The sequence below is a fragment of the Pygoscelis adeliae genome, unplaced genomic scaffold (genome assembly GCF_000699105.1).
Source record: "Pygoscelis adeliae isolate BGI_AS28 unplaced genomic scaffold, ASM69910v1 Scaffold99, whole genome shotgun sequence".
In the NCBI taxonomy this organism is placed as follows: Eukaryota; Metazoa; Chordata; class Aves; order Sphenisciformes; family Spheniscidae; genus Pygoscelis; species Pygoscelis adeliae.
In genome coordinates this window covers 1,132,527-1,155,263 of record NW_008825493.1, presented here as the reverse complement: position 1 = coordinate 1,155,263, position 22,737 = coordinate 1,132,527, and the positions used below count along the sequence as shown (strand labels likewise).

General features: G+C 40.6%; 1 protein-coding gene across 1 annotated transcript in view; it reads left to right on the top strand.

Annotated features, from left to right (window-relative positions):
- The window catches only part of NEK11 (NIMA-related kinase 11), a 104,681-nt gene extending 82,616 nt beyond the window's left edge, over window positions 1-22,065 (top strand). Inside the window, exons 14-15 of the mRNA XM_009331255.1 lie at window positions 2,955-3,051; window positions 21,179-22,065. Of these exons, the coding sequence (XP_009329530.1) occupies window positions 2,955-3,051; window positions 21,179-21,383 (302 nt within the window). The 3' untranslated portion in view covers window positions 21,384-22,065. The remainder of the gene's footprint in view (window positions 1-2,954; window positions 3,052-21,178) is intronic.
- Window positions 22,066-22,737: the final 672 nt, after the last annotated feature.

Sequence of the window (22,737 nt, the reverse complement as noted above, 5' to 3'; positions counted from 1 at the left end):
ATCTTCCCTTCGACAGAGTAGAAGGATGCAGTGAGAGCCCCAAATTGGTGCTGCATGACGTGAGAGGACAGAGATCTTTTGCCCTTTTGCCCTATGTTGTTCTCTGCAGTACTAGGCTAGATGCTGGGAGAGTATTTGTCTTTGAAATACATTTAGAAAGCCACAGTACCTGGTTTTGACAAGTCAGTGCTCTTGTTGTTTCATTTGATTTTATTTAATGAATCAAGAATGATATATTGCATAAAAAATGCAAATAGTTATCTGGCCACTTTTTGAAGAAGCATAGTTCCTTGTTCTGTGTTGATGTATGGTTAGGCAAACTGCTCAAAGCTGGGTGCAAAATATATTGTTAATCAAGTAACAGCTTCTAAGAAAATACCTCTGATATAGAAGTTGGTGTGGGTTATGAATCACCCCAGGAAAAATTTTTGAGGCTGCTTGTAGCAACAATGTGAAAAGCTCTTGCCAGTTTTCACTGAGAACTCATTTTTTTTATGACTAACCACACCTTTGCAGCATCCTACAATCTGTAGTCCTTTCAGCTGCCTCATAGTACCCAGAAAATCATATTTAATGGAGAGGAAGATAGATATTAGTTTTCATGTAGAGAATAAGTTTTGCTTGGCCAACTGCCAATGTGGAGAGTAGACAAAGTACAAATTATTTAGCCTGAAATCCCAGAAAAAACAAGAAGGATGTCTTTAATAATGAAATGTTGGAGGAGAAGGAGATATTGTAGCAATAAATAGATTGAACCCACTAAGCGGAAAGAGTATGCTGAGCTCTTACTACAATGATATATCCTGTAATATTGGTAATACCAGGATTTAGCTGAGGCCTGTGGTTAAATGTACTCTTTCTTAAGAGAATGCAAAGATTATATTTGCCTTAGACCACTGGTGCTCAGGGCGTCAATTTTTTATTGCTTTTGAAGCCCAAAGCCCCACATCTGGACTTTAATTCTACACCAACTCAAAGAGGAGCCAGTAAGTCATGAGCATTGCTTTGCATAGTGCTTGGAGTTTCCTCAGGGCCACCCTGAGGATGGTGAATTTTCCAATGCTGCTAAAGTAATTGAATGCTTACAGACCCCATGTAAAAGTGTACGGATATGCATGTGTTGTGTTACAGTAAATGGTCGGGAAATGTTTTTGGCATCAATGGATGAAGTTATTGGTTGCTAGTAAGAATGGAGCTTGTCATTTTTCATCTTTTAAACTATGTTAACTATACCTCAGTTGCAATACTTAGGCACCAGACAACTGTTAGTCATTAGGTGTAAAGAGAAGTTAGGAAAATGTTTTAAAAAGTCAAATCATTTGTCCATAGCCAGATAACAGTTGGAAATCCATTTCTTCTGTGGTCTCTCTCCATCCCTGCTTCCTGTCTTCTGAATCCAGCAAAGTTCTGAATCCAGCAGACACTTACGGTGAGCGATTCAGTAGGGTTCCTCATGACAGAAAGTTTTAATCTCAATATTCATCCTTATGTGATCAGGATCTAGAATCATGTAAGGCAGAGGAGCTTAACTCCTGGGAAAGCCATGATTATGCATTCCAGGAAAGCATTCAGTACTCTCTGGGGGTGTCTATACCGCTCATAGCAGGAAGGTAGCTGCAAGCTCCCTCTGGCTGTATGTGATCAATGTTAATGCAATCCAAACTAAACACCAGCTGCGTCCAAGATAAAAACCCCTGCTAGGAGGGGAGAGTGTGTTCATTTAGACAAGGCATTGTGCTAAGGTGTTTGTGTGACTTTTGGCTTGTTCGTATCCTAGGCAGAGCCCTCCCGTGTCTGTTCAGAACCTGGGTGCTGTGTGCCACAGCCCACACATTTACGCAGGATGTAGTTCCACCATGGTATATGTTCTCCTCTTTTGGGAAGTGGAATTCTAATGCCAAATATTTTGCAAGAAGAAACTAAAATAGCTGCTTTGTTTGGCTTAGCAAATTGAAAGCTGAAGTAGGATCTTTTTTTCCCAATTATAAGCAAATGAAAGGAGTATGCAAAAGGGAAGGGAAGAACTGAGTAAGCCCAATGAAAGGACTGGCACCAGAGAAAAATGAGCAGGAACTAGCCAATAAAGAAGTTTTGCTGGGAAATTAGAGGAGCGATCTTAGCTACCAGGTCACAGTGAGGCTCTGGAATTGTCTTGCAATGGGAGCAGTAGGGGCAATAAATAAATAAATTCCTTAAGTTAAGCAGGAACTTGTGTGATATGATGGAATGGCAACATGAAATTGCAGGATATTTGAGCTGATAACCCTGACAGTCCTCTGTGGTTCAGCACTTCTGTGTTCCTGTGGATGAGTACCGCAGCGGTCTGTGAACATTGGGTCCTTAAATATTGCAACAGCCCATGAGGCCTGTAAACTGAGAGTGTGCATGTGTGTATATGCATATGTATATTTCTCACATATATGTATCTGTATTTACATACACAGATATGTTTTTATATATATACACACACATAAAAAGAGTACCTTCATCTGAAGGGGAAAGTGATGTCATAAGTTAAATACTTTCAGTTTACAGTAACGATCAAGCTAAAGGAGAGACTTGCCTGTTAGGAAGAAGCTTCTTACTCTTATAAATAAGTACAAGAACAATGGAGGAAAATACATATTGTCTAAGCAAATTTCATTTTGTTGACTATTTATCTGTCCCAGCACTTCCTCAAGTGACTGTGCTTTCTGTTGTAATGTAATTTCCTGTACGCTACGCAGAAGGAAAATTGTTGTTACAATTCTGGTGCCTTTAAGCTATAAATCTACTTGTCCCTCAGAAAGGAGTTGCCCTTAATGTGCATTTAATAATCTAATTAATCTTTAATTAATGTGGCACTACCTTGTGAGAAACAGGAATAGTCTTCCTCCTTCTGACTGCCCTTGACTCTGCAATAGAGCTCGGGGATGAAGGTGAATAAGGTTATGTGTCTGTGCATTGATTTGTAGGCTCGGGGACTGTCACCGGAGTGTCTCCAGGGGTGCCCCAGGGATTCAGAGCTCTCAACAGCACTATGGCTGAGACCAAACTGAAACGCATGAGGGAGTAAGTAGCATATTTATGTGTTACCAATACTCAGACAAAGAGGATGGATTTGAAAAACTGCAGAACACAGCAAAGAAAACCATGTGTTGTTTCCCCACTGCAAAAAATCCCTTCAGCAAAAAGAAGTGGATGGTAAGGTATTCTTTACAGACTGGATGCTACTTGCCTCCACAGAGGATGAAGGTTGGCTGTCACTTCTGATTGTTTTCTCGTAATCTGCACAATCACTGTCATCCTTCCAGGATCTAGCTTGCCTTCACTGCTGTCGGTGTCGTTCTGAACTTTGCTTTCTTTATTAGCTCAGCACATGCACATAAATCACCTGCAGATATCCATGTTCCCACCATGTTTGCTCCCTCACCCACACTTCATTCTTGCCTGGAATGAAAGACTAATGGATTTGTTTCCCATGATGATATGATGATTTAAACCAAACATGATTGCTGCTGTTGGCTGGGATTTTCAAATGAGACCCAGGAATTTACATGTGCAGCTCCCTTTGAAACTCATTGTCTAATTGCTTTCAGCATCATTGAAACCCCAGCTTTATTAATGAAGATTTCAGTGTCTTAAAACAAAGACCTGTGCTTCCTTTCTAGAATGTACTGATTAACATATCTTGAGCTTTTATCTTGATTCAGTAATTTCTGGCCTTCAAAGATTTATTGCACCCTAATTTAGGTACTGATCTGATAATCATAATGCTATGTGTTTTTTCTGCACTCAAATTTTCTTTGCAGTATTGCAACATTCAACGGATCTCAGATTGTGAAGTCTTTAAAAAAGGGCAGTTTTCTCTTGTGTGGGTGGACAGTGCCAACAATATGGTGGATGTTATCAGAATACAAATAAGTTCAAACAGTTAATACTAGTAGCTATTTAAGTGAATCCCCTGAAGAAAATGAATGCAACCACAACAGCATTGATGCCAATCATTGTTTAAAACAAATTACGGTGCCAAGTGCACTGTGTATTCAAGGGAAATACCAATCAGGTTTACTCCAAATAGAAGTTGTTCAGTTTTATGATATTTCAAGATGCAGCAGCTCCTAGGGTTTCACTTCATGGCTTAGCCTTTATTGTGCAACGAGTCAGCAGGTCTTACAGCCTGCCACTCCAATTGCTTTCCATTCCCTTTTCATGGAAAGTACTTATAAAAAAAAAAAAAATGCATCATGTTGTGAACTAGTTGCAAGGTGAGGTTGTTTAGTCAAAATGCCCACTAATCTTACAGCCGTCCCCCTGTGTTCTCATGGTTACAGGATAAACCTTAACTATTTGAACTTCATGGTCATTGCCTTTAGGGCTGAGGTGCGATTAAATCACTTCCTTCTTTCAAATTCTGTTTTTCCAGTGCTGTTTCATGGTTTTCACAGTTTGTTGGTTCTGATAGGTTAAGCACGTAGTGGTGGTTAAATGTTGAAAAATTTGGAAGTTCTGTTATGTGATCCTTTGGAAATGTTACATTTCAGAATAGTTTATAAACTAGCCATATGCTAATGAAAAGCCTGATTAACTGCAGTAATTCACATTTAATGCATTAAACTTCCTGATTTTGGAACACTTTCCTAGGCATTTCATTCCTGAATGAGAACAGTCAGCTCGGTCTGTAGGCCAAAGTAGGCCAATTGCACCCAACCGGCATCTTGAGAACTTCCAGCAGACCGTACCCATGAACGATTTTCAAGTTACATTCATTAAGAGAACAAATTAAGGGGGGGGGAGGGTATGTTTTGGGTTTGTTTGGGGTTTTTTTGGTAAATGAAGGTACAGATTTCCTTTTGTGGACTGTAATAGCTACTTTAAAGAAGTCTATCAAAATACTCAGGTTATTGCCCTTTCTCCTAAACATACTATGACCTTGTCATTTTCTGAATATGTAAAGGCGAGTGAGTACGTTAATTGCTTGGAAGTTAGGGTGTTAAGAAACAAGTGAGTGAGCACAATACCCTGCACACACATACGCAAGGAGATCCCTGCAAAGTCTTACACATGGCCAATCTGCACACAGAGCACAGTGGGGGAATTTTCAGTGGCGAGAAGGAAGTATATCTGGCTGCAGAATGATGCATGAAGCCTCAGCCGCTCTGCTCATCCCTCAGCAAACTTCACATGATGTGTTGTACTTCATCCACACAGCAGTGCCGCTTAGGCAAGGCTAATATAATTTAAAATTGTACTATTCAGTTTTACATAGGAAGCCACAGACTTATGGTGGGGTCTTCCAGTTGACAGCTTCTAATGAAAGAGAGAATGTGGTTTTTTTGTCATAAAGAAACTGAGTAGCTGGAGTTCTTAGGAGGAAACAGAAGAGAAGAGCCCTGGAGACAATGTGGAAGTGCAGTGAAATCTGTTTAGGTGGCAAGTCACTATAGGAACAGAAGTATGAAGGTTTGGGATCGGTGCCCTTTTCAGATGCTAACAGCAATAGATTCTGATGAGGGATATTCTCTTTCATGTCATGAATTGCTCAGAAAGTAAGCATTGTGCCTACACATTACAAGTAACATTAATGAAAGAAACTCTCATTAGTTCTGAAGAAATGGTAGATTCATGTAAAATAACATGGAGTCTAACAGCAAAAAGGCCTTTTAGCCATTTCTAATTGACACATGAATGATATGGGCTTGCAAACAACTGCAGCAGGACAGTCATTTGACTAGATGTGATGTGCTCATTGCTTGAGTCATCGCAGTGTGCTACACTGAACGTGTTCTTTGACAGCAGAGAGACTTGCTGTTTATCAGAGTGCCAATTTAGGTAGCTTCTACTGTATTCTTGTGCAGGGCTTTATACCTGTATTCATGTCAGAGGGAAGTTGTGCTAAAAGTCCTTACAGGAATGTAGAAGGAAGCCACGGATGTTCTTGAATATGGTAGGTAAGAGTCTTTTGTCTTCTCCTATTTTAAGTAAAACAAAGGTTCAGGGCTTAACTTATAGACAGCTTGATAGCGTTTATGATTCAGTCACCAGCTTTCTTCATTACAGTCCCTGAATATTTTCCCTGGCATCTTCTTTCCAATTCCCATTGCACTCTGTTCCAGCATTTTGAATTGCTGTCTTCTCAGTAAAAGTCATGATAAAATCGCCTACTCCAGTGACAACAATTTCTAGTTTGTTATACTTGGTATCACTATTCATTATAAAGTTTATAGCAGCAGAGATTTAACTTTACCTTTCAAGTGGAGTTCATTCTCTCCGCAAAGATTTCTACTTCAGTGCTCATCATTTCGATATTGGGATCTTCTGCAGCGTTGATAAGAAATCTCTGTTTCTTGAACTAGCTCTCTCAAAGGTTATCTGAGCTTTTTCTCATTATGCTCCTTCCCAGCCTTGCATGTTAACAGTGGGAAGTCAAGCAAATATATAAATCAGAGTTGTGTGACTCATATTCCTCTGTCCTGGTTTCAGCTGGGATAGAGTTAATTTTCGTCCTAGTAGCTGGTAGAGTGCTGTGTTTTGGATTGAGCATGAGAACAATGTTGGTAACACACCGATGTTTTAGTTGTTGCTAAGTAGTGCTTACACCAGGCAAGGACTTTTCAGCTCCTCATGCCCTGCCAGCCAGAAGCTGGGAGGGGGCACAGCCAGGACAGCTGACCCAAACTGGCCAAAGGGATATTCCATACCATATGACATCATGCTCAGCATATAAAACTGGGGGAGTTGGCTGGGGGGATGGTAACCGCTGCTCGGGGACTGGCTGGGCATCAGTTGGTGGGTGGTAAGCAATTGCATTGTGCATCACCTATTTTGTATATTCTTTTATCATCATCATCATTATTATTATTATTATTATTATTATTATTATTATTTTCCCTTCCTTTTCTGTCCTATTAAACTGTCTTTATCTCAGCCCATGAATTTTACTGTTTTTTCCCCGATTCTCTCCCCCATCCCATTGCGGGGGGTGGGGAGTGAGCAAACGGCTGTGTGGTGTTTAGCTGCCTGCTGGGTTAAACCACCTCAGTCATTTTGGCACCCAGTGTGGTTAAACCACAACATCCTCATATTGGGATTTTAGGCAGAGGAATCATGTTAGATGCAGGAAACAGGAGGAACTGTTTCTTGGTATTTTCTGTCCTGGCCACCATCTCATTCTCATGGTGGTTCCTTGTCCATGGTACTGGGTAACTTGGTGCATGTCTCAGTCTGAGAAGCTCTACTCTCACATGCTCTCCAGAGCCAAATTATCTTCACCAGAGAGATCCATGAGGAAAACCTGATGTCAGTTCCACTGATATATCCCTATAGAGACTTTCCCACTATACATCTCAGAAATGAACCAAGCTGTTCTTCAGAAGCAACGCCTCAAGCCAAAGCTTTTTTTCCCACCATCAGATCAAATTGTTAAACCACCTATTCTTTTTTTTCCCCTGAGGTCCATACAGCTTGTCAAAGTCTTCTTTACAAGATGTCAGAAGCTTTGGCAGTACGCATTGCCTGAAGGATTGGCTTTGTCCCTAAGGAAAGGCTTTAGAAGAGTCATTGTAGCAACCACTAGCTTGTTTTCTGTCAGCTTCTGAAAAACTTAGTAGGCAAACCCAAAGCTTTCTTCAGGCTTGGACTAGCAGCACTGATAGCTTATAAGAGGCTAAAGAGCTCAAAATCTACATTAAAAGAGACAGACCCAACTTGTTTAGATCTCTAGCTGAAAAAGTTTTTCTGCTTCTTTTCAGCTTACTCTATCTTATTCTGAGGCCCTTCTTTCCAAGTTTTTGACCACCTCAGCCACAATTTGACCACAATGAAGGGCCTGGCAAAAGCACAGAAGCCTGTGGAAAGTCTTATGATGCATGCTTGACATCTCAAGTCTGTGCAGGGTTTTCATGATCTGAAATGGAAAAGTGAAGGTGAGAAATAAGACAAGTGTGTGCAGAAATTTGTGGACAAGAACAAGCCTTCTTAGGGGTTTTGGTGCAGTTGGCTATATTCACAATTGCACCTCCCTATGTTAGGTAGTATTTGTATCCCAGGTGTCCAGTGAGTGGAGGCTTCCCCTTGCAGCCTCTTCAGCACTGTAGTCAAAATTCATTTCGTGGGCTTTATAAAATCAGGATTTGTGTTTTACAGAGTAAGGCTAGTTTTTGAATAATGGAATAGCTATGGAATAGACTGTATATCTTCTTCTCTCTTTCTTGAAAATATAAAGAGAAATAAAAACGTAGGAAATGAAGAAAAAAGCTTAGTACAGAGTGTTTTGTGCTCCTTTGTGGAGATATCCATGAATATATACAATGAGTCACTTTAATAGCTGTGAACTTTAATATGCAGTTTAGAATTCAATAAAATGTATGTCAGTAAAAGGAAAAAGCTTTTATGCCCCAAATTTTAAGTAAATTAAAATCCTTTAGCACAGCAGTAAGCACCTCTTAGTCAGTCCCTGAAGTCTTATACACAGCAGCATTCCATGATCAGGCAAAAGACTTCATCATCACCTGCTGAGCGTAAGTAAAGCCATCTTTCAGAAGTCATGGAGAAAAGGCATTTGGTGATATTTTTATTCTGTTCCTGTGACTGCTCATAACACTATTGGTTTAGACTCATGAGCAGTATGCATATATGCTTCTTGTGCTTGTGATGTTGGCATCAAATGTATCATTTATCTTAAAAATTTGGAAAGAAAGGTCATACTGAAGTCATTGAATAGGCACTGGATATTCTTTAAGATAAGTAATCCTAAAAATGCCTGAAGTATAGAAAACTTTTTGTACATTTATTTCTGCACATTTTTTAACTATTGCAGTAAAGAAGCTGATGCTTTGATTTAGTGTTTTATTAGATGTTGGGTGGAGCTTCCTAAGGGCCAGCTCTGAGCCTACTGAAACTGGTTTTGTTACTGACATCATTAAGGGCAGCTTTAGGTGAAGGCAAAAGCAACAAATGTAGAAAAGCTAATAAGGTTTTTAGACTTCCATAAAAAAAATTCTCAGTGACCTTTTAATTGCTATTGACACTCATGTTGAAGGTGTCATGATGTAAACATGCATGAGGAATAAGATGTCTTCTCACAGACAAAAGACAAGGTAGGGACGTTTATTGACACTGTCTGAACTATGACCGTTTTTTGCAGACGAATAGAGGACAGTATTCTTGAAGGTATTGATCCTGAAATGTTTTTGAGCATGAAATTTCCTCTTACACACGCTGCAGTTGTTCTGTTCAACACTCCATTTTCTGGTAATAATTTCTGTCTGGTGATCCCAAGACATCTTACAGCATAACTGTAGCTTTTTGCTTCTCATGGGCTAAGCCAAAATATTACTTACACATCCATCCTCCCTGTCACAGTCTTTCTCACACCTCATTTTTAAAGCCCAGTCTCCATCTCTTAATTGTTTACGGCCAAATGACCTCACTACAGAAACACATTAAACAGCTTAGCCCAGAAAGAGTTTCTCTTTCTTTTACTGTTAATCTATTTCAAGATAATTCCAGTTACCTTCCAGACCCAGATTTGAAGGTCTGAAGTATTTTGGTTTTGCTGTTTGCTTTACAAGCAAGTGAACAGATAATACAGTAAAACTAACCGGGAACACTAGGAGACTTGAACCTGCCTTTACGTGACCAAGCTGGGAACTCGGTTCTTGGCTCCTGTCAGGGAGAAGTGAGTGAATGCTCCCGGCTTGTGAGTCATTGCTGTCCCAAGGCAACGACTGAGAGAGAAAGTGGGAATGGGTGAATCCTGGGCTCTTCCCGCCTAAGAAGAAATGAAGGTGAGCGAGGCAGTGGCTACTGCCCAGAAGAGTAGGAGTCCTCTGCAGCAGAAGCAGTAGTCCCCCCTCAAGGCTGAAGCTGGAGCTGATGGTCTAATTCCCCAGGCATTTTCCATGGGTCTTCATTCAACTTTTCTTCCTGTTGTCCATGCTGTTCCCCTTTCCACAGCAAAAATGGGCTGCCTCTCTTGCTGTCTTGGCCCTCTGTTTCTTATACTGCTCCTCTCCATCCTGCATCTGGGGATGGGAAGAGCACGTCATCTGCAATGCCATCATTTCAGCAGTTCTTAGCAGCTTTACATTTGTTATAATGCACTTTGAAATGAATGAAGAGAACAAACTCGGTAGCTAGAGTGAGTGAGTCTATTAGGGCATGATTAAACTTTGATGTATTTTCTTGGGATGCTCATCCTGGTGCCCATTTTGCACATTACTTGAACCCCAGGTCCAACCCTTAAAATAAAGTGTAAAATTTTGTGAATTTACTTAGATATGTAAAGAAAACTCAGACTTCTTCAGCTTCTCTACTGAGCAGCACGTCATAGATCCATGAGCCATTCTGTTATCCTGAATTTTTAAGGGTTTTTTTTTTAATGTGGACAGTAATGTCATAATTGCTTTAGCACTAGAGAGAGTTTTTATCCAGTTTGAAAATTGCATTCCAGTAGCAAAACACATAAAATTGTAAGTATAGACTCACTCATTTTAAAATGTCAAGTAGCCCCGAACACTCAAAACATTAGGAGAATTAGACTAATACATCTTCTTGTTTTGCACAAAAAGCATGATTTCCCTAGTTTCTCGTGCTGTGCATACATAATGCGTAGATTGAGCTGTTCAGTTTTCTAGCGCCTTGATTTTGTCAATAGTTTGCAAATGTGAGAATGCTTTCACGCGGCATTAATTATATAGTCTGCTTTCAATACGGAACCACTTGAAGAATCTTGACAGTGTTTACTAGATGCAGGATTGTGACCTTGGGAGGTTTACAGAGGCACTTTGGAGAAATATAGGTAGGGAATGCGCAAAGGGCATTCACCAAACCCTTGCCAGGGCTACTGATGTCTACTGTTTCCCGCATTGCATGTCTTCATGTCTTCATCTGCTTGATACTCTAATACTGTACTTGTCTGTAAGAAACATCTGTCCTTTTCCTTCTTTCCTTCACCACATTTTTTCTCAATCATCACATAGTGATTTCTTTCTTTTGTATATGTAAGTCGTTAAGGTATACAGCTCTCATTCCCCATGTGGAAGGAGGCGAGCAATGCAGAGTTGGTATCATAAAAAATAGCCCATGGGGTAAAACACCAGAGACCAGGCAACATGCAAACTATCTTGCGTGAAGGAGAGGTTAGCAGACCCAAACCACCACATTTACCATCACTCCAAAGGGAGCAGACACTGCAAAGGGTGCAGCAGCGTCAGGGGTGGCTCTGTCACAGGTCTGTCTCATTCTGCAATGAACCTCCTTGCTGAGCAGCTTGTTTTTATGAGATGTTGGTCGTCAGAGTTTGGAGATACCAAACCAACTGTACTACATTTACAGTACTACACGTACTATGTTTACATTAGCCAGACATGGCCAAAGATTGTGACAAAACCAGAGAATACTAGTACTTGCAAGGCCTAAGCTTGCTCTTAGTTTTAAGGTAACACATTAGACATGTATGTCCATTAACATTTTTCTGCAGGACAATGAAAGGAGCTGAGTACTGGAAAAATACACTTTAGCTTAATGCCAATTTTTCTGGTTCAGTGATGTTTCAGAGCGAGCTTGGGCTTTATCTTTGTGAATCTACTAGCTGAAACAAGTTATTTAGATAGTGTACTATGATTGTTATGTTTCTGTAAATGTTAATAGAAATTTTCATTATTCTTTTATATGCCATATTTTCAGGCATCTAGATGTACAATTATTTGATTTTCCAGGAAATTTGAGACAGAGGAATGACCAGGGTCCTATTTTGAAAAGTGTTCAGGTATTAAATATTTACTTTTGGGGAAAAAAATAAAAGGACTAGACCTCTATCTGCCTCTTTAAATGCCTAAATAGCTCTGTGAAGCTTGTCTTGTTTTCATGAAGAGCCAGAAGAAACTGAATGCATAAACTTTTCTAGGCCTGTCTGAAAATCATAGATCTACTGTCCATAGTTGGTAATTGCTTTTCTTTCTTTCTCTATAGCATGGTGTAGTCACGGAATTGTATGGCTCTGCCAAAATGTGAATTGGCCTTAGTCCTGTTTTGTGCTATGAAATTTTTCCAGGGCTACAGATGTGGAAAGGGACCTGAAAGAAGTTGTGGACTTAATCCACCTACATTCAGGCCCCTTCGAGTGGATATAGATGTGAACTAAGCCCAAATGGTTGATCTACAAAAACTTTACACAGTTATTTGTGTGTATATGTTAGTATCTATTTTTATGTGTACATATATACTTGTCATAACTGGGCATCTCAGGATCCACAGCAGTTGGGTTTTTTTTAACTTTTCAAATGTTTTCTTTTCGATTGGATTACTTAAAAATACTATTACTTTTATGATAACCTTGTATGGTTGTTTAGCATAGTTCAGTGCTTGAGTGCTGCTTCATCTCCTTCTGTTCCTGTACAGTACACAAGCCCAGCTGAAGGTTTCGTTAGTAAATTACTTGTGATGTTTCTATCAAGAATTGTCCAGCTCCATACCAGCTGATTACATTAACCTCTCCATTGATGCACTTGATGTGTTGACAGCCTTTTAATGAGACTGCCTTATTGGTAACTCAGAAATGCATTGTTTTACATCCAATAGTAATATTTAATACAATATGGCTAAAGGCAATGCTTGGATTGAGCAGAAATATATGTTGTAATATTTAATATTATGATTGTTTCATTGAAATGCATGTCTGTATCTTTCCTTTGTTTGATGGGCACATTGTTAGTTTTATAACTGTCATTTTGGTGTGCGACCCTAAATCAGGAGAGAACGCCCCCCAAATTCAAGCCATGGAAAAGGAAATCAGCATTAACTCTGAATTACCACACAGCTGAATAAAAAGATTGCAATTATATTCTTAAACTCTTATGAGAGCTGTATATAATTATTGACTTTTCAGAGAGAACTACTGTATACTTGCATGCCCACATTCAAGATGCAGCTGTATATTGTGCTGCTTTTCAGACACAGCTGTCTAAAACAAATGCATTGATAAACAAAACAAATGGCATCAGGTATGTGTCAAATGTGCCTTGAATTTTTGCTTGATCTTGATCAGTGATGCTGAATGAGTTAAACTGATGACTTTTCAAAGATTCTTTGTATGCCGTGACACTGTTAAAAGCCAGGATGATGTTTAAAATAATTTTAGCAAGGCTAGGAAATCTCAGATTGTGTATAAAGAGACTGCAGCCCGGGGAAGTTGTTCCAGGTAATTCTTCATGGGCATTAAACGGTATCATTTTCACCTGTCTTAGCTCCTGAAGAATAGCTCTGTATAAGCAAACTTGTTTCCTCTCTCATTTTTAATATTGGCAGTAACTTTCTTAATATAGGAAGACTTTAAAATTGCAATATTCAAGTTTGATTTAAATGACCATGTTTTGTTGTGATTTGTTGGGGGTTTTTTTGTCTGTGGGAAAAACTAAAAAAACATTTCCTCTTATGACAAACTATATTCAAAATTAGTAGTAGCTAGAATTCAACTAGCAGCTTTAAATTCTCATTAATGCTTCTTCCAAGAGCAGATGTCAGCTTCAATTCCTATTTTACAAATTCATTTATGTCAGAAAATGAGATGCATGGAGAATATTATTGTTGATATTTCTTCAGCTGTGTGTCTACAGCTTTTAATAATAAGATCCTTCTTAGCTCATGGGAAAACATGTCCTAAATATGCTTTAGATTTTGCAGGTCTTAGAAGTAGGACATCAGAGAGTTTTGTTTGCAATCAAATTAAGGTGCTTTAATTCAGGAATTATGAAGTAATTAAGGATGAATTATGAAAATTATCATTGTGTCTTCAAGTGAAGAAATTTTCATTCAGCAGTAGTATGATGAAAGTCAAAGTCCATTAAGGCCTGAAGGTGAAGGTAGGGGCTAATACTCAGATTTTCTTTTACTAGCTTTTATATAATAACTCTTTCCATTTCTTTCTTTTTTTTTTTTTTTAAATAAGCCCTTTTCTTAGACTTTCCTATACTTTTCACATTCCCAAGATTGAGCAGCTGTCAGCACTAGAAAGGTATTGCCCTACCTTTCGAAATGAGATGGTAAAAAAATAAATCATGGAACTTAAAATGCACTTCTCCTAGGATATCTCAAAGGGTCTTTACAGAGCAACAGACAAGCATTGCTGCAAATGCAGTTTTGAACCCAGAGCCGTTTCTTCCAAGTTTCAGAGTCAGTTATGCCAACATACCGACTGAGAGGAAAGGGACCTTTTGTGTTGTAACTGAGATAAACCTGTCTGTACACTGAACCATGAGATGCTGTAGCAGATATCCTAAGATTTTCTGATACAGTTAGAAAACAATATCTAGTATGAGATCAAAGATATGTGATTTCCTGATTCTTTTGCAGAGTCATTTCAGGAGATAAATGTAACCATCTTTTTCACCAAGATTCATGTTACTACTGGTTAGCTGCGAAGTGGCACGATTGTACTCTATTTTAAAGAGAAATATAAGGTTAATAAATTAATGCTTAGAAATAGCATGTTCAGGGACAAATCAAAGTTGGATGTCTTGATGGGAATGCTAAATAACACTGCTGGACTCCATAGGGATACCCTTGAGTTAGAGAGAACAAAATTCAGTGACATCTGCTGAAATTATTCTTTCAAAGATCCCTGCACTTGCTTTTATACCCCATGAGCCCTAATCACGACAGATTTGCCTCCTACTTTACAATATGCTTGTTGGTGTAGGATGCAGGCAGCCTGGCTGCATCCAAAAGGATAAATAAATGCCCACTGGAATGGATATTCCATGTCCACAAAGCTTCTTTTTTAAGGTTTACATTGAGGTAGCCGTGAGTAACATTAGTATTTTGAAACAACTGAATTTTCTGTGGTTGGCTTAGGAGCTGTGTGTTTGTTGCCTGCTATGGCAGAGGTGAGATGTTACTGCTGATGCCTGATCCGGAGGGAGTTATTCTGGTGTGCTCAGTAGTGACTTGTGCAGAGCGTGGTGACTCGGCAGCTGCAGAGCCTCTCCTTGCTCCTGAGCACGGACCACACTGTGGCTCCCTGGAGGCACTAGTGAAAACTCGGTGTTTGCGAGCAAAAAGTGCCGCTTCCCTTTGGGGGTGGAAGAGCGAGAGCAGAATGGTTTTAAATGATAGTTGCTATCATGCTGAATGACATTTCAAAGTGAGAAGCTGAAAACTCCCCTAGCTGCTGATTTGTGTCATAGTTATCCTTCAAGGCAGGTGTCATGGTTTAACCCCAGCCGGCAACTAAGCCCCACACAGCCACTCGCTCACTCCCCCCTGGTGGGATGGGGGATTTTTTTTTAGAAGTGAGAAAACTCGTGGGTTGAGATAAAGACAGTTTAATAGGTAAAGCAAAAACCGTGCATGCAAGCAAAGCAAAAGAATTCATTCACTACTTCCCATCGGCAGGCAGGTGTTCAGCCATCACCAGGAAAGCAGGGCTCCATCATGCATAACGGTGACTTGGGAAGACAAAACGCCATCGCTCCGAACATCCCCCTGCTTCCTTCTTTTTCCCACAGCTTTATGTACTGAGCATGACGTCATATGGTATGGGATATCCCTTTGGTCAGTTGGGGTCAGCTGTCCCAGCCGTGTCCCCTCCCAGCTTCTTGTGCACCCCCAGCCTACTTGCTGGTGGGGTGGGGTGAGAAGCAGAAAAGGCCTTGACTCTGTGTAAGCACTGCTCAGCAATAGCTAAAACATCTCTGTGTTATCAGCACTGTTTCCAGCACAAATCCAAATCCTAGCCCCATACTAGCTACTATGAAAAAAATTAACTCTACCCCAGCCAAAACCAGCACAGCAGGCAATGACAAGCTGTTGGGAGATATTAACCCAGCTGCTAACACCCATGGAGGAGTGCAAACTTAAGCATTAATCTTGTTTTGTGGCTTTTGTCAGTGTTGCATAAAGGTAGGTGTATTGTAATCAATCTCCAGACCAGAAAGGAAATGTTAATATGTAGCTAGTAGCAGAGTATTCAAAATAAAGACCCAGGGGATAACAGAAAATTCTTTGTTCACCCAGGGAAAGATTTACAACTTCCTCAGCCAGTTGAGAACACAACCTTATTATATTGTCAAATTTTAGTAATTTTGCACTGATGTGTGATAAATCAACTGCAAATCACCAGATAGCCTGATAAATTCATTTGGGCCCAGATTCACTAAATGACTTGGAACATTTTTAGACACCCTGAGTATGAAATTGCAGTTCTCAAGGCTCCTGTTTAGCTCCCCTCTAATGCTGGCAGTAAGTCAAAGTGGTAAGTGCCTATGATTTTGCTTGATAGAAACTTACTCTTGATAGAACCAAGTCCCTACCTCATGCCCAAACCCCATCATTATCGACAAATCAGATATCTGTCTCCCTCTACAGCCTTTGGGGCTTGTTCCAGTTAATTTTCTCTAGGCATGGGTTGTGTGCTGCACAAAAGCTGGCAGCAAGAGTAATTTTATTTCAGACGACAGCTTCCATGGATGACAGTGTGGGGACTGGCAATATCTGCTGTCCAGCCAGTAGGTTGGTGGTCGCAGCATGCCTCCAGGCTATGGAGGTCCCCAGACCTGTGCCTTCTCTGCCTGGAGCATTGGGACTGCTCTCTGCAGCCAGGAGTGAGGGAAGTCAGGGGTCACTGTTGAATCTCTTGCAGTTTGCAGTGAGAAAGCATGCTCTCTGGGCACTCACTCACACATGGTAGCCCGGATTTCAGTCCCAAGGACTGAAGGACTCCAAGGACTGCTCATATGATTTTATCTAGGACTGTTTCATGCAAATAATGTTTGCATATACTTCCAGTATTGTCCTTAGTCCTCAGTCTATCCATAGTTATCCTCCATAATTGCTCATTCTCTTCTGTCCCAATACATCTGCTTTCATACAAATCAGAATGAAGGTGAAGGAGAGTCCTTCATCCCCCAATCAGACTGGTGATTATGGTACTGCTCTGGGAGGTGTGGGTTTGAACCTTGTTCTTCCCCCAGGTTTCCAGCTCTCTGGGTGAATGCTCTAGCCACAGGCTCTGGGATAAAAGGAGACAACTGGGTATCTATGTGGTCATGATGAATTGCAGCGAGTCCTGGGTGGGCAGAAGTGATTCCCAACTTTACTAAAGCCAGACAGATGTCAGATTTAGGATATGCCTTTCTTCAGTTGTGGTGGGCTGTCGTTTTGGGTCAATGCCTTTCTGGGCTGCCTGCATTGTACAGGGAGCATAGGGTTCAACCACAGAGCTGTGAATTTCATTGCATGAACAAGATGCTGAAAAGTTAGGAAACACGGTGCTCAAATGCCAGCAATGAATCCCTCCATATATCTAAGCCTCTGTAACACAGTGAAACAAGAGAAATAACAATCTGAGATATGACATTAAAGTATATTGGTGTATATCATCCTGGGTCAGACCCTTGGATGGTAAAGCCTGATGTAACTCCTTTGATTTCAGCATAGTGAGAAATAATTTAGGGCAGTGTGGGATGGGGTTCTGGCCCACAAAGTTTGTCACAGTAATGAAATCCCAGATGTCAGGTATCCCCTTTGCTCATGTAGTCTTGGCTGAGAAAGAGATGATGGCTCATTTCTGGTGGAAAATAGTGAATTTGTAGGTGAGTGAGCTATAAGATAGCACAAAGAGAGTAAATGCCAGTAAATCAGAAAACATGGCCAAATGGGAGTGTAAATGGGAGCTCTGTATTTGTTCTCACAACGTATTTGGTGGTAAGGCTTTTAACCATTTCAAAACGGTAAAGCAGGTGTCGCATATTTCATGTGAAATAGAAGTAACTATAAACAGAAGGGCAGTGCGAAATCCATGATTGTGCCTCTGTAGGACTTCACATGGATGGACAAATATCCCCTAGCACAGGATCAGGGCCATAATGGGCAAACCTCGCTTTCCAGGAAGCCACTTACCCCCTCCCTCCATCAGGATGATAGATTCACTCAGTAATGTCTATTTGACATTTACTGTCTTAGATCCCACACTCCTGCCTCTGAGACAGAAAATGCATGATGTGGTAGCAGACTCATATTAATGCAGCTCTCAAGTCCAAACAGAGCCTGATGTCTTCTTTTGTAAAAGCAGGTTATAATTTTTGTTACCTACCCCTTAATTTTCAACCTATGAACATTTTTCCCTTAATTCTATTGTATCAGCTATTATACAGATTAGCTGATTTGCATGCTCTGCCAAGCTTAACCAAAAAGATTCAAGTCTGCAGGTCACATTTATTAACAGAAGCAATACTCTCGAGGTACATGTTTGCTTGATTTTTCATCTTTAAATAGACAGGACTGCCAAAAAATTAAACATACTTGTCTAAGAGGGAGAGGGGAGTCAGTAAAGGCATTGATGAAGTAGCAGTGATTTCAAAATAGCTTCTCATGTAGTGATTTTTAACCATTGGAGAGAAATACTGTGGTATTTCTGATGAAGCTTTGTGAAGAAATGAACATTATTTGACAAACAAATCCCTGTTTAGCTTTCTGTGCTAATTTAATCCCTAGGTTTCCAGTGCCTGAGAATTAATAACTTCCAACAGTTTTAGTTTTCCCATAAAAAGCACCATTGGTAGAAAAAAAAGGGCAGTTTCTAGTTACGGGAAGCAGGACTGAGTCAGGTCTGGACCTGCAGAGATTCCAGCTTGGCCCTGTGGCTTCTAATCCTGGGTCTTGGCTTTCTCTGCCCCAAGTTCCCGATCCACCTCTGGTCAGGAGCCAGCAGGAGGTGTAATGTGTAGCTGAAGGGGGGATCACAGCTGGACATGACCGAGCTGAAGAAAAGCAGTGAGAGCAGGCAGGTTGTGAGAAGTGTCTCCTCCTTGTGAGATCAGAGATGTCACCTAGGATATCCTTCAAGCAAAACTGCCGTATTAGATGTATTGTCCATTTTTACCAGCTGTAGGTCCTACGATATGTAACAGCAGGATTTTTCAGAAGTCTTTTATATGCTAATAAGGTGATTCTGTATTACTGAGGAAACTGTATGCTTTCATATCAAATGACGTTTGAGAAACAATAAACTAAAATTCTTCGCAATGGTTTTCTAAGGATGGAGGAATTTACACAATGTGTGAATTTTACTGGCTGCAATCTCACTGTAACGATGTTATTCCTCAGCAACAACAGGATGACACAGATGAAAAGCAGCCACTCCTTTAGGTGAATTATGCTATTGGGTTAGAACACTTGGCCTTGCCCTGGTGTTAGACACGTAGCAAAATCAGTACAAAATCAGCAAAAAAAGTACAAATAGAGTATGTGATGTTGCTGGGGAGCAGTGTGCAGGTTTAACCATTTAAACTGCTTTTGGGAAGTCTTACGCACGCTCACTCTGAACCCACCTGCAGAGTATCAGGGTGCTAAGCCTTAATGCTGGCACCAGAAGACAACTCCTATCCCTTTCGCTACTCCTGTATGGCTCAGAAAGGGTGATCCCTGGCGTGGCCACGAGCTGGGCATGTCCCGGTTCCCTGCTGCCCTCTGCCCTGGGCGCTGGCTGCAGAGCCTGCCTGCAGACAGCATGAGCCCAGGGCTGTGGGCAGCTCCCGGCGGGCAGTGGGCACTGCCCTGCAGGCGGGAAGACATGCTCTGCTCATGCCTGAGGCTGTGCCGGCAAGCGCACCGTGTGCGGGAGTGGGGAGCTGCTCAAAGCCCCCCTCAGAGACAGTGTAGCCATACCTGTGAGACAGCAAATGCTGTGAAGGCATGTTAATCCTTTATAAATAATAGGCAGCTCGCTGCTGGGGTGATAAATGAGGCAGTTCCCATCCTGGGACAACTCTGGGATCCATCCTCCCAGTTTTCCATAGTCTAAATTTGTAGAGAGCAGTGTGTGACAGAGACTCAGTGGAAAGGGAACATGAGCGCAGATATTCAGGCTGAAATTTTGGAATACTATACGGTTCACTTCCTAGTACTTCCTTTTTGTCTAAAAGAATTTCCACCAAGCAAAGTGTTAAGGCATCAAATATTTTAACATGCTACAGACACAATATGTGTAATGCTTGAGAAATATGTGAGAGCATTAGAATCTCAGATACCATTATTTTAGTATGGAAGAAAAATTTGTCTGAGAAACTTTGTTCAGATATGCTGAGAAGCTTTACAGAAGAAGTCTTCATGCCATGATGGATTTCCTGAAAAAGGAATTATTGTCCCACCTAATACTCTCGAAATCCTAGCAAAATGCTAGTGGGAGGATAGGCTGCTTGCCGCAACTTTACCTAACCAGAATAAGACATTTTTTAATGCAAATTGCAGATGTTCCTGCAAGGTGATCCCAGTTAGTCCAGCTCACTTTCTAACTAAGTGAAGGGCATCATCACCCCTAAAATGTGCAAGACTGACACTCAAAAGACAATCAAATCTCAACTGCTCTAACATACAAAAGTTTAGTGAAAGAAAACAACACAAATCCTGTGGCAGACATGTGCAGAGTGGGCAGGTAGTTTCTGATACGCTGAAGGAAAATTACTCTGATATTTTAATCAAAATATTATGAACCCATCACTGAGTGGAAAATTTTATGTTACCTGTGGCTTGTGATACATGAATTCAAAGATGTTGCCTTTAGAAAAAGAAGTTCTGTTCATTGTCTTGCAGTTTGCAAATGGATATTCTTTATAAATCAACATTAAGATCCTGTGAGAGTATTCTTTGTCACTGAATTACAGATCCGTCTTCTCATAACACTGCCGTAGGAAAAGAAAAAAGTGACAGTTAGTTCATGCTGATCTTGTACAATGGTTTCCTTGTTATTTGATAGAAGCTAAAATAAAACAATGAATCCTGAAATGTGTTTGTTCGCATAAAATGCCACTGGTGTATGGCTGACTGGGGTTGCTCCTTTTGGTTTTGATGAAATCCAGAGGCAATAATACATGTGTGTATACCAGGCTTGCTGTAGATAAAAAGGTATGTCAGATCTGGCATGAAAAGGAGTCTTGGTTTGTGGTGATGATGATGGTCATGCTTCCCATGACTTTACTATGGCCAAGTGTTTACTCCTAAACTCTTTGTATAACAGGCAATCATAGAGAAATTCCCTAGGAAACTTTACTTCCTTGTACTGTCAGACAAATAAGGTGCATTATTATATCCTTTTAATCAAAGGTAGCTACAAAATTTAAAAATATCAGTACCAGCTATTGCTTGTATTAATATATAATGTGAGTTAACTTTTACTTGAGCTTTATGTAAAATTTATCCCCAGATCTGCCATTGGGAAGCTGGGAGCGGAGGTATTTGAGGCAGTGTACAGCTATCTCAAAGAAGCGAGACAGCAGAATGCTAGTGAGGAGGAGATCAGGAGACGCCTGGAGAACCTGGTTTCTAGAGCAAGCGATTGCTTTGAAGTGGATCAACTTCTCTACTTTGAGGAGCAGCTACAGGCTTCAGAAGCCCGTCTTCAGCTATAAAATGTGTGTCAGTAACAGCGCGGGAAACGGCAAGGAGGAGTGAAAGTGCTGAGCTGCCTTCTTTAGGCCAGCAAGCAAGTATGGGAGGTACTAAGAGGAAACTTACTGAAGGTAATGTAGTACATATAAGCATGTGGGTAAACTCAATTTGCGAATGCAGACCACAGTGAGAAGTGAGTAAATACGGTATAGATTACAGGGGCAGGAAGAAAGACAAATGTTTGTGACAGTGGAGAGAAGGATTCACCGTTACCAGAGTCCCCTTTTTCACCACTTCGGGCATAAAGAAAGGTATTTTCCTGGGCCTTGGCCAGGCGTCAGTCCTGCACTCAGACCATCACTGGCAAAGCTGCCCCTGATGGAAATGGTGCAGGATTAGACTCCAGCTGCTGTTGATTCCTGCGCTAACTGGTCCTCGTGACACTTAAGCCCATATTTTTTGTGCTTTGGCAGACTTACCCTTGAACACACATGTATATTTACAGCTACTCAGCCACTAATTGTCTTGTTATTATTCATTGTCCAAAAGGACTGCATTTAATCTGCGTGACTTTCAAAGGAACTGTGAAAAAGATGCATACATGCATATTTATATACATATATGCATACTCACACACAGAGAGATAGGTATGTATATCCATAGAGACCGAAAGATGTCTGACCATACAGCGTACGTGTGTGCATGTATAGAGACAGAGACATGAGGCCGGAGCTATAGCTGACTGTGGTAGCTAGGAATCCTTGCTGCAACTTCTGAGTTTTAGGTCAAATTCATTGTACACAGATGGAACAATAAACTGACTTTTTTGGCTTGCACACAGTTACTGTTAATGTTTTTTCTTAGTGTTTATGCTCCCTTCTTCATATGCATCACACTTTTGCTGATTTCAACTGTATATCATGCTCTGATTATATACTTGATGTTTTCCTTCTACCCCTTCCTTCTTTATTCTGCATTCTGAGCTCCTTCATCTATCTGTGTAAAACACTAAAGGATAACAAAGTGGTACAATCTATAGAGGAATCTCAGATATATTGTGGACCAAATTAATTTTAGGCATCGAGCCATTATCATAATCCTTATGTTTCCTGCTTTTGTGCCACAACTCTTAAAGGACTCAGGGACTGAATTAAATAAATTAAAAGAAATTTGTAACGTGAATATCAGAAAGCATTGCTATTTGACCTGAGATGAGTTATTTACAGCTAATGATACCGGTATTGATAGTAAATTAAGCAGTGCTACAGATCCATCTTCGTGACATGCTTTAAGAGACTCAAAAGGAAAGGTAAGTAGAGTCGTCTTAATCTATCTCAGCAGCAGCACAAACTGAGGAAGCAAAGGACATGCCCA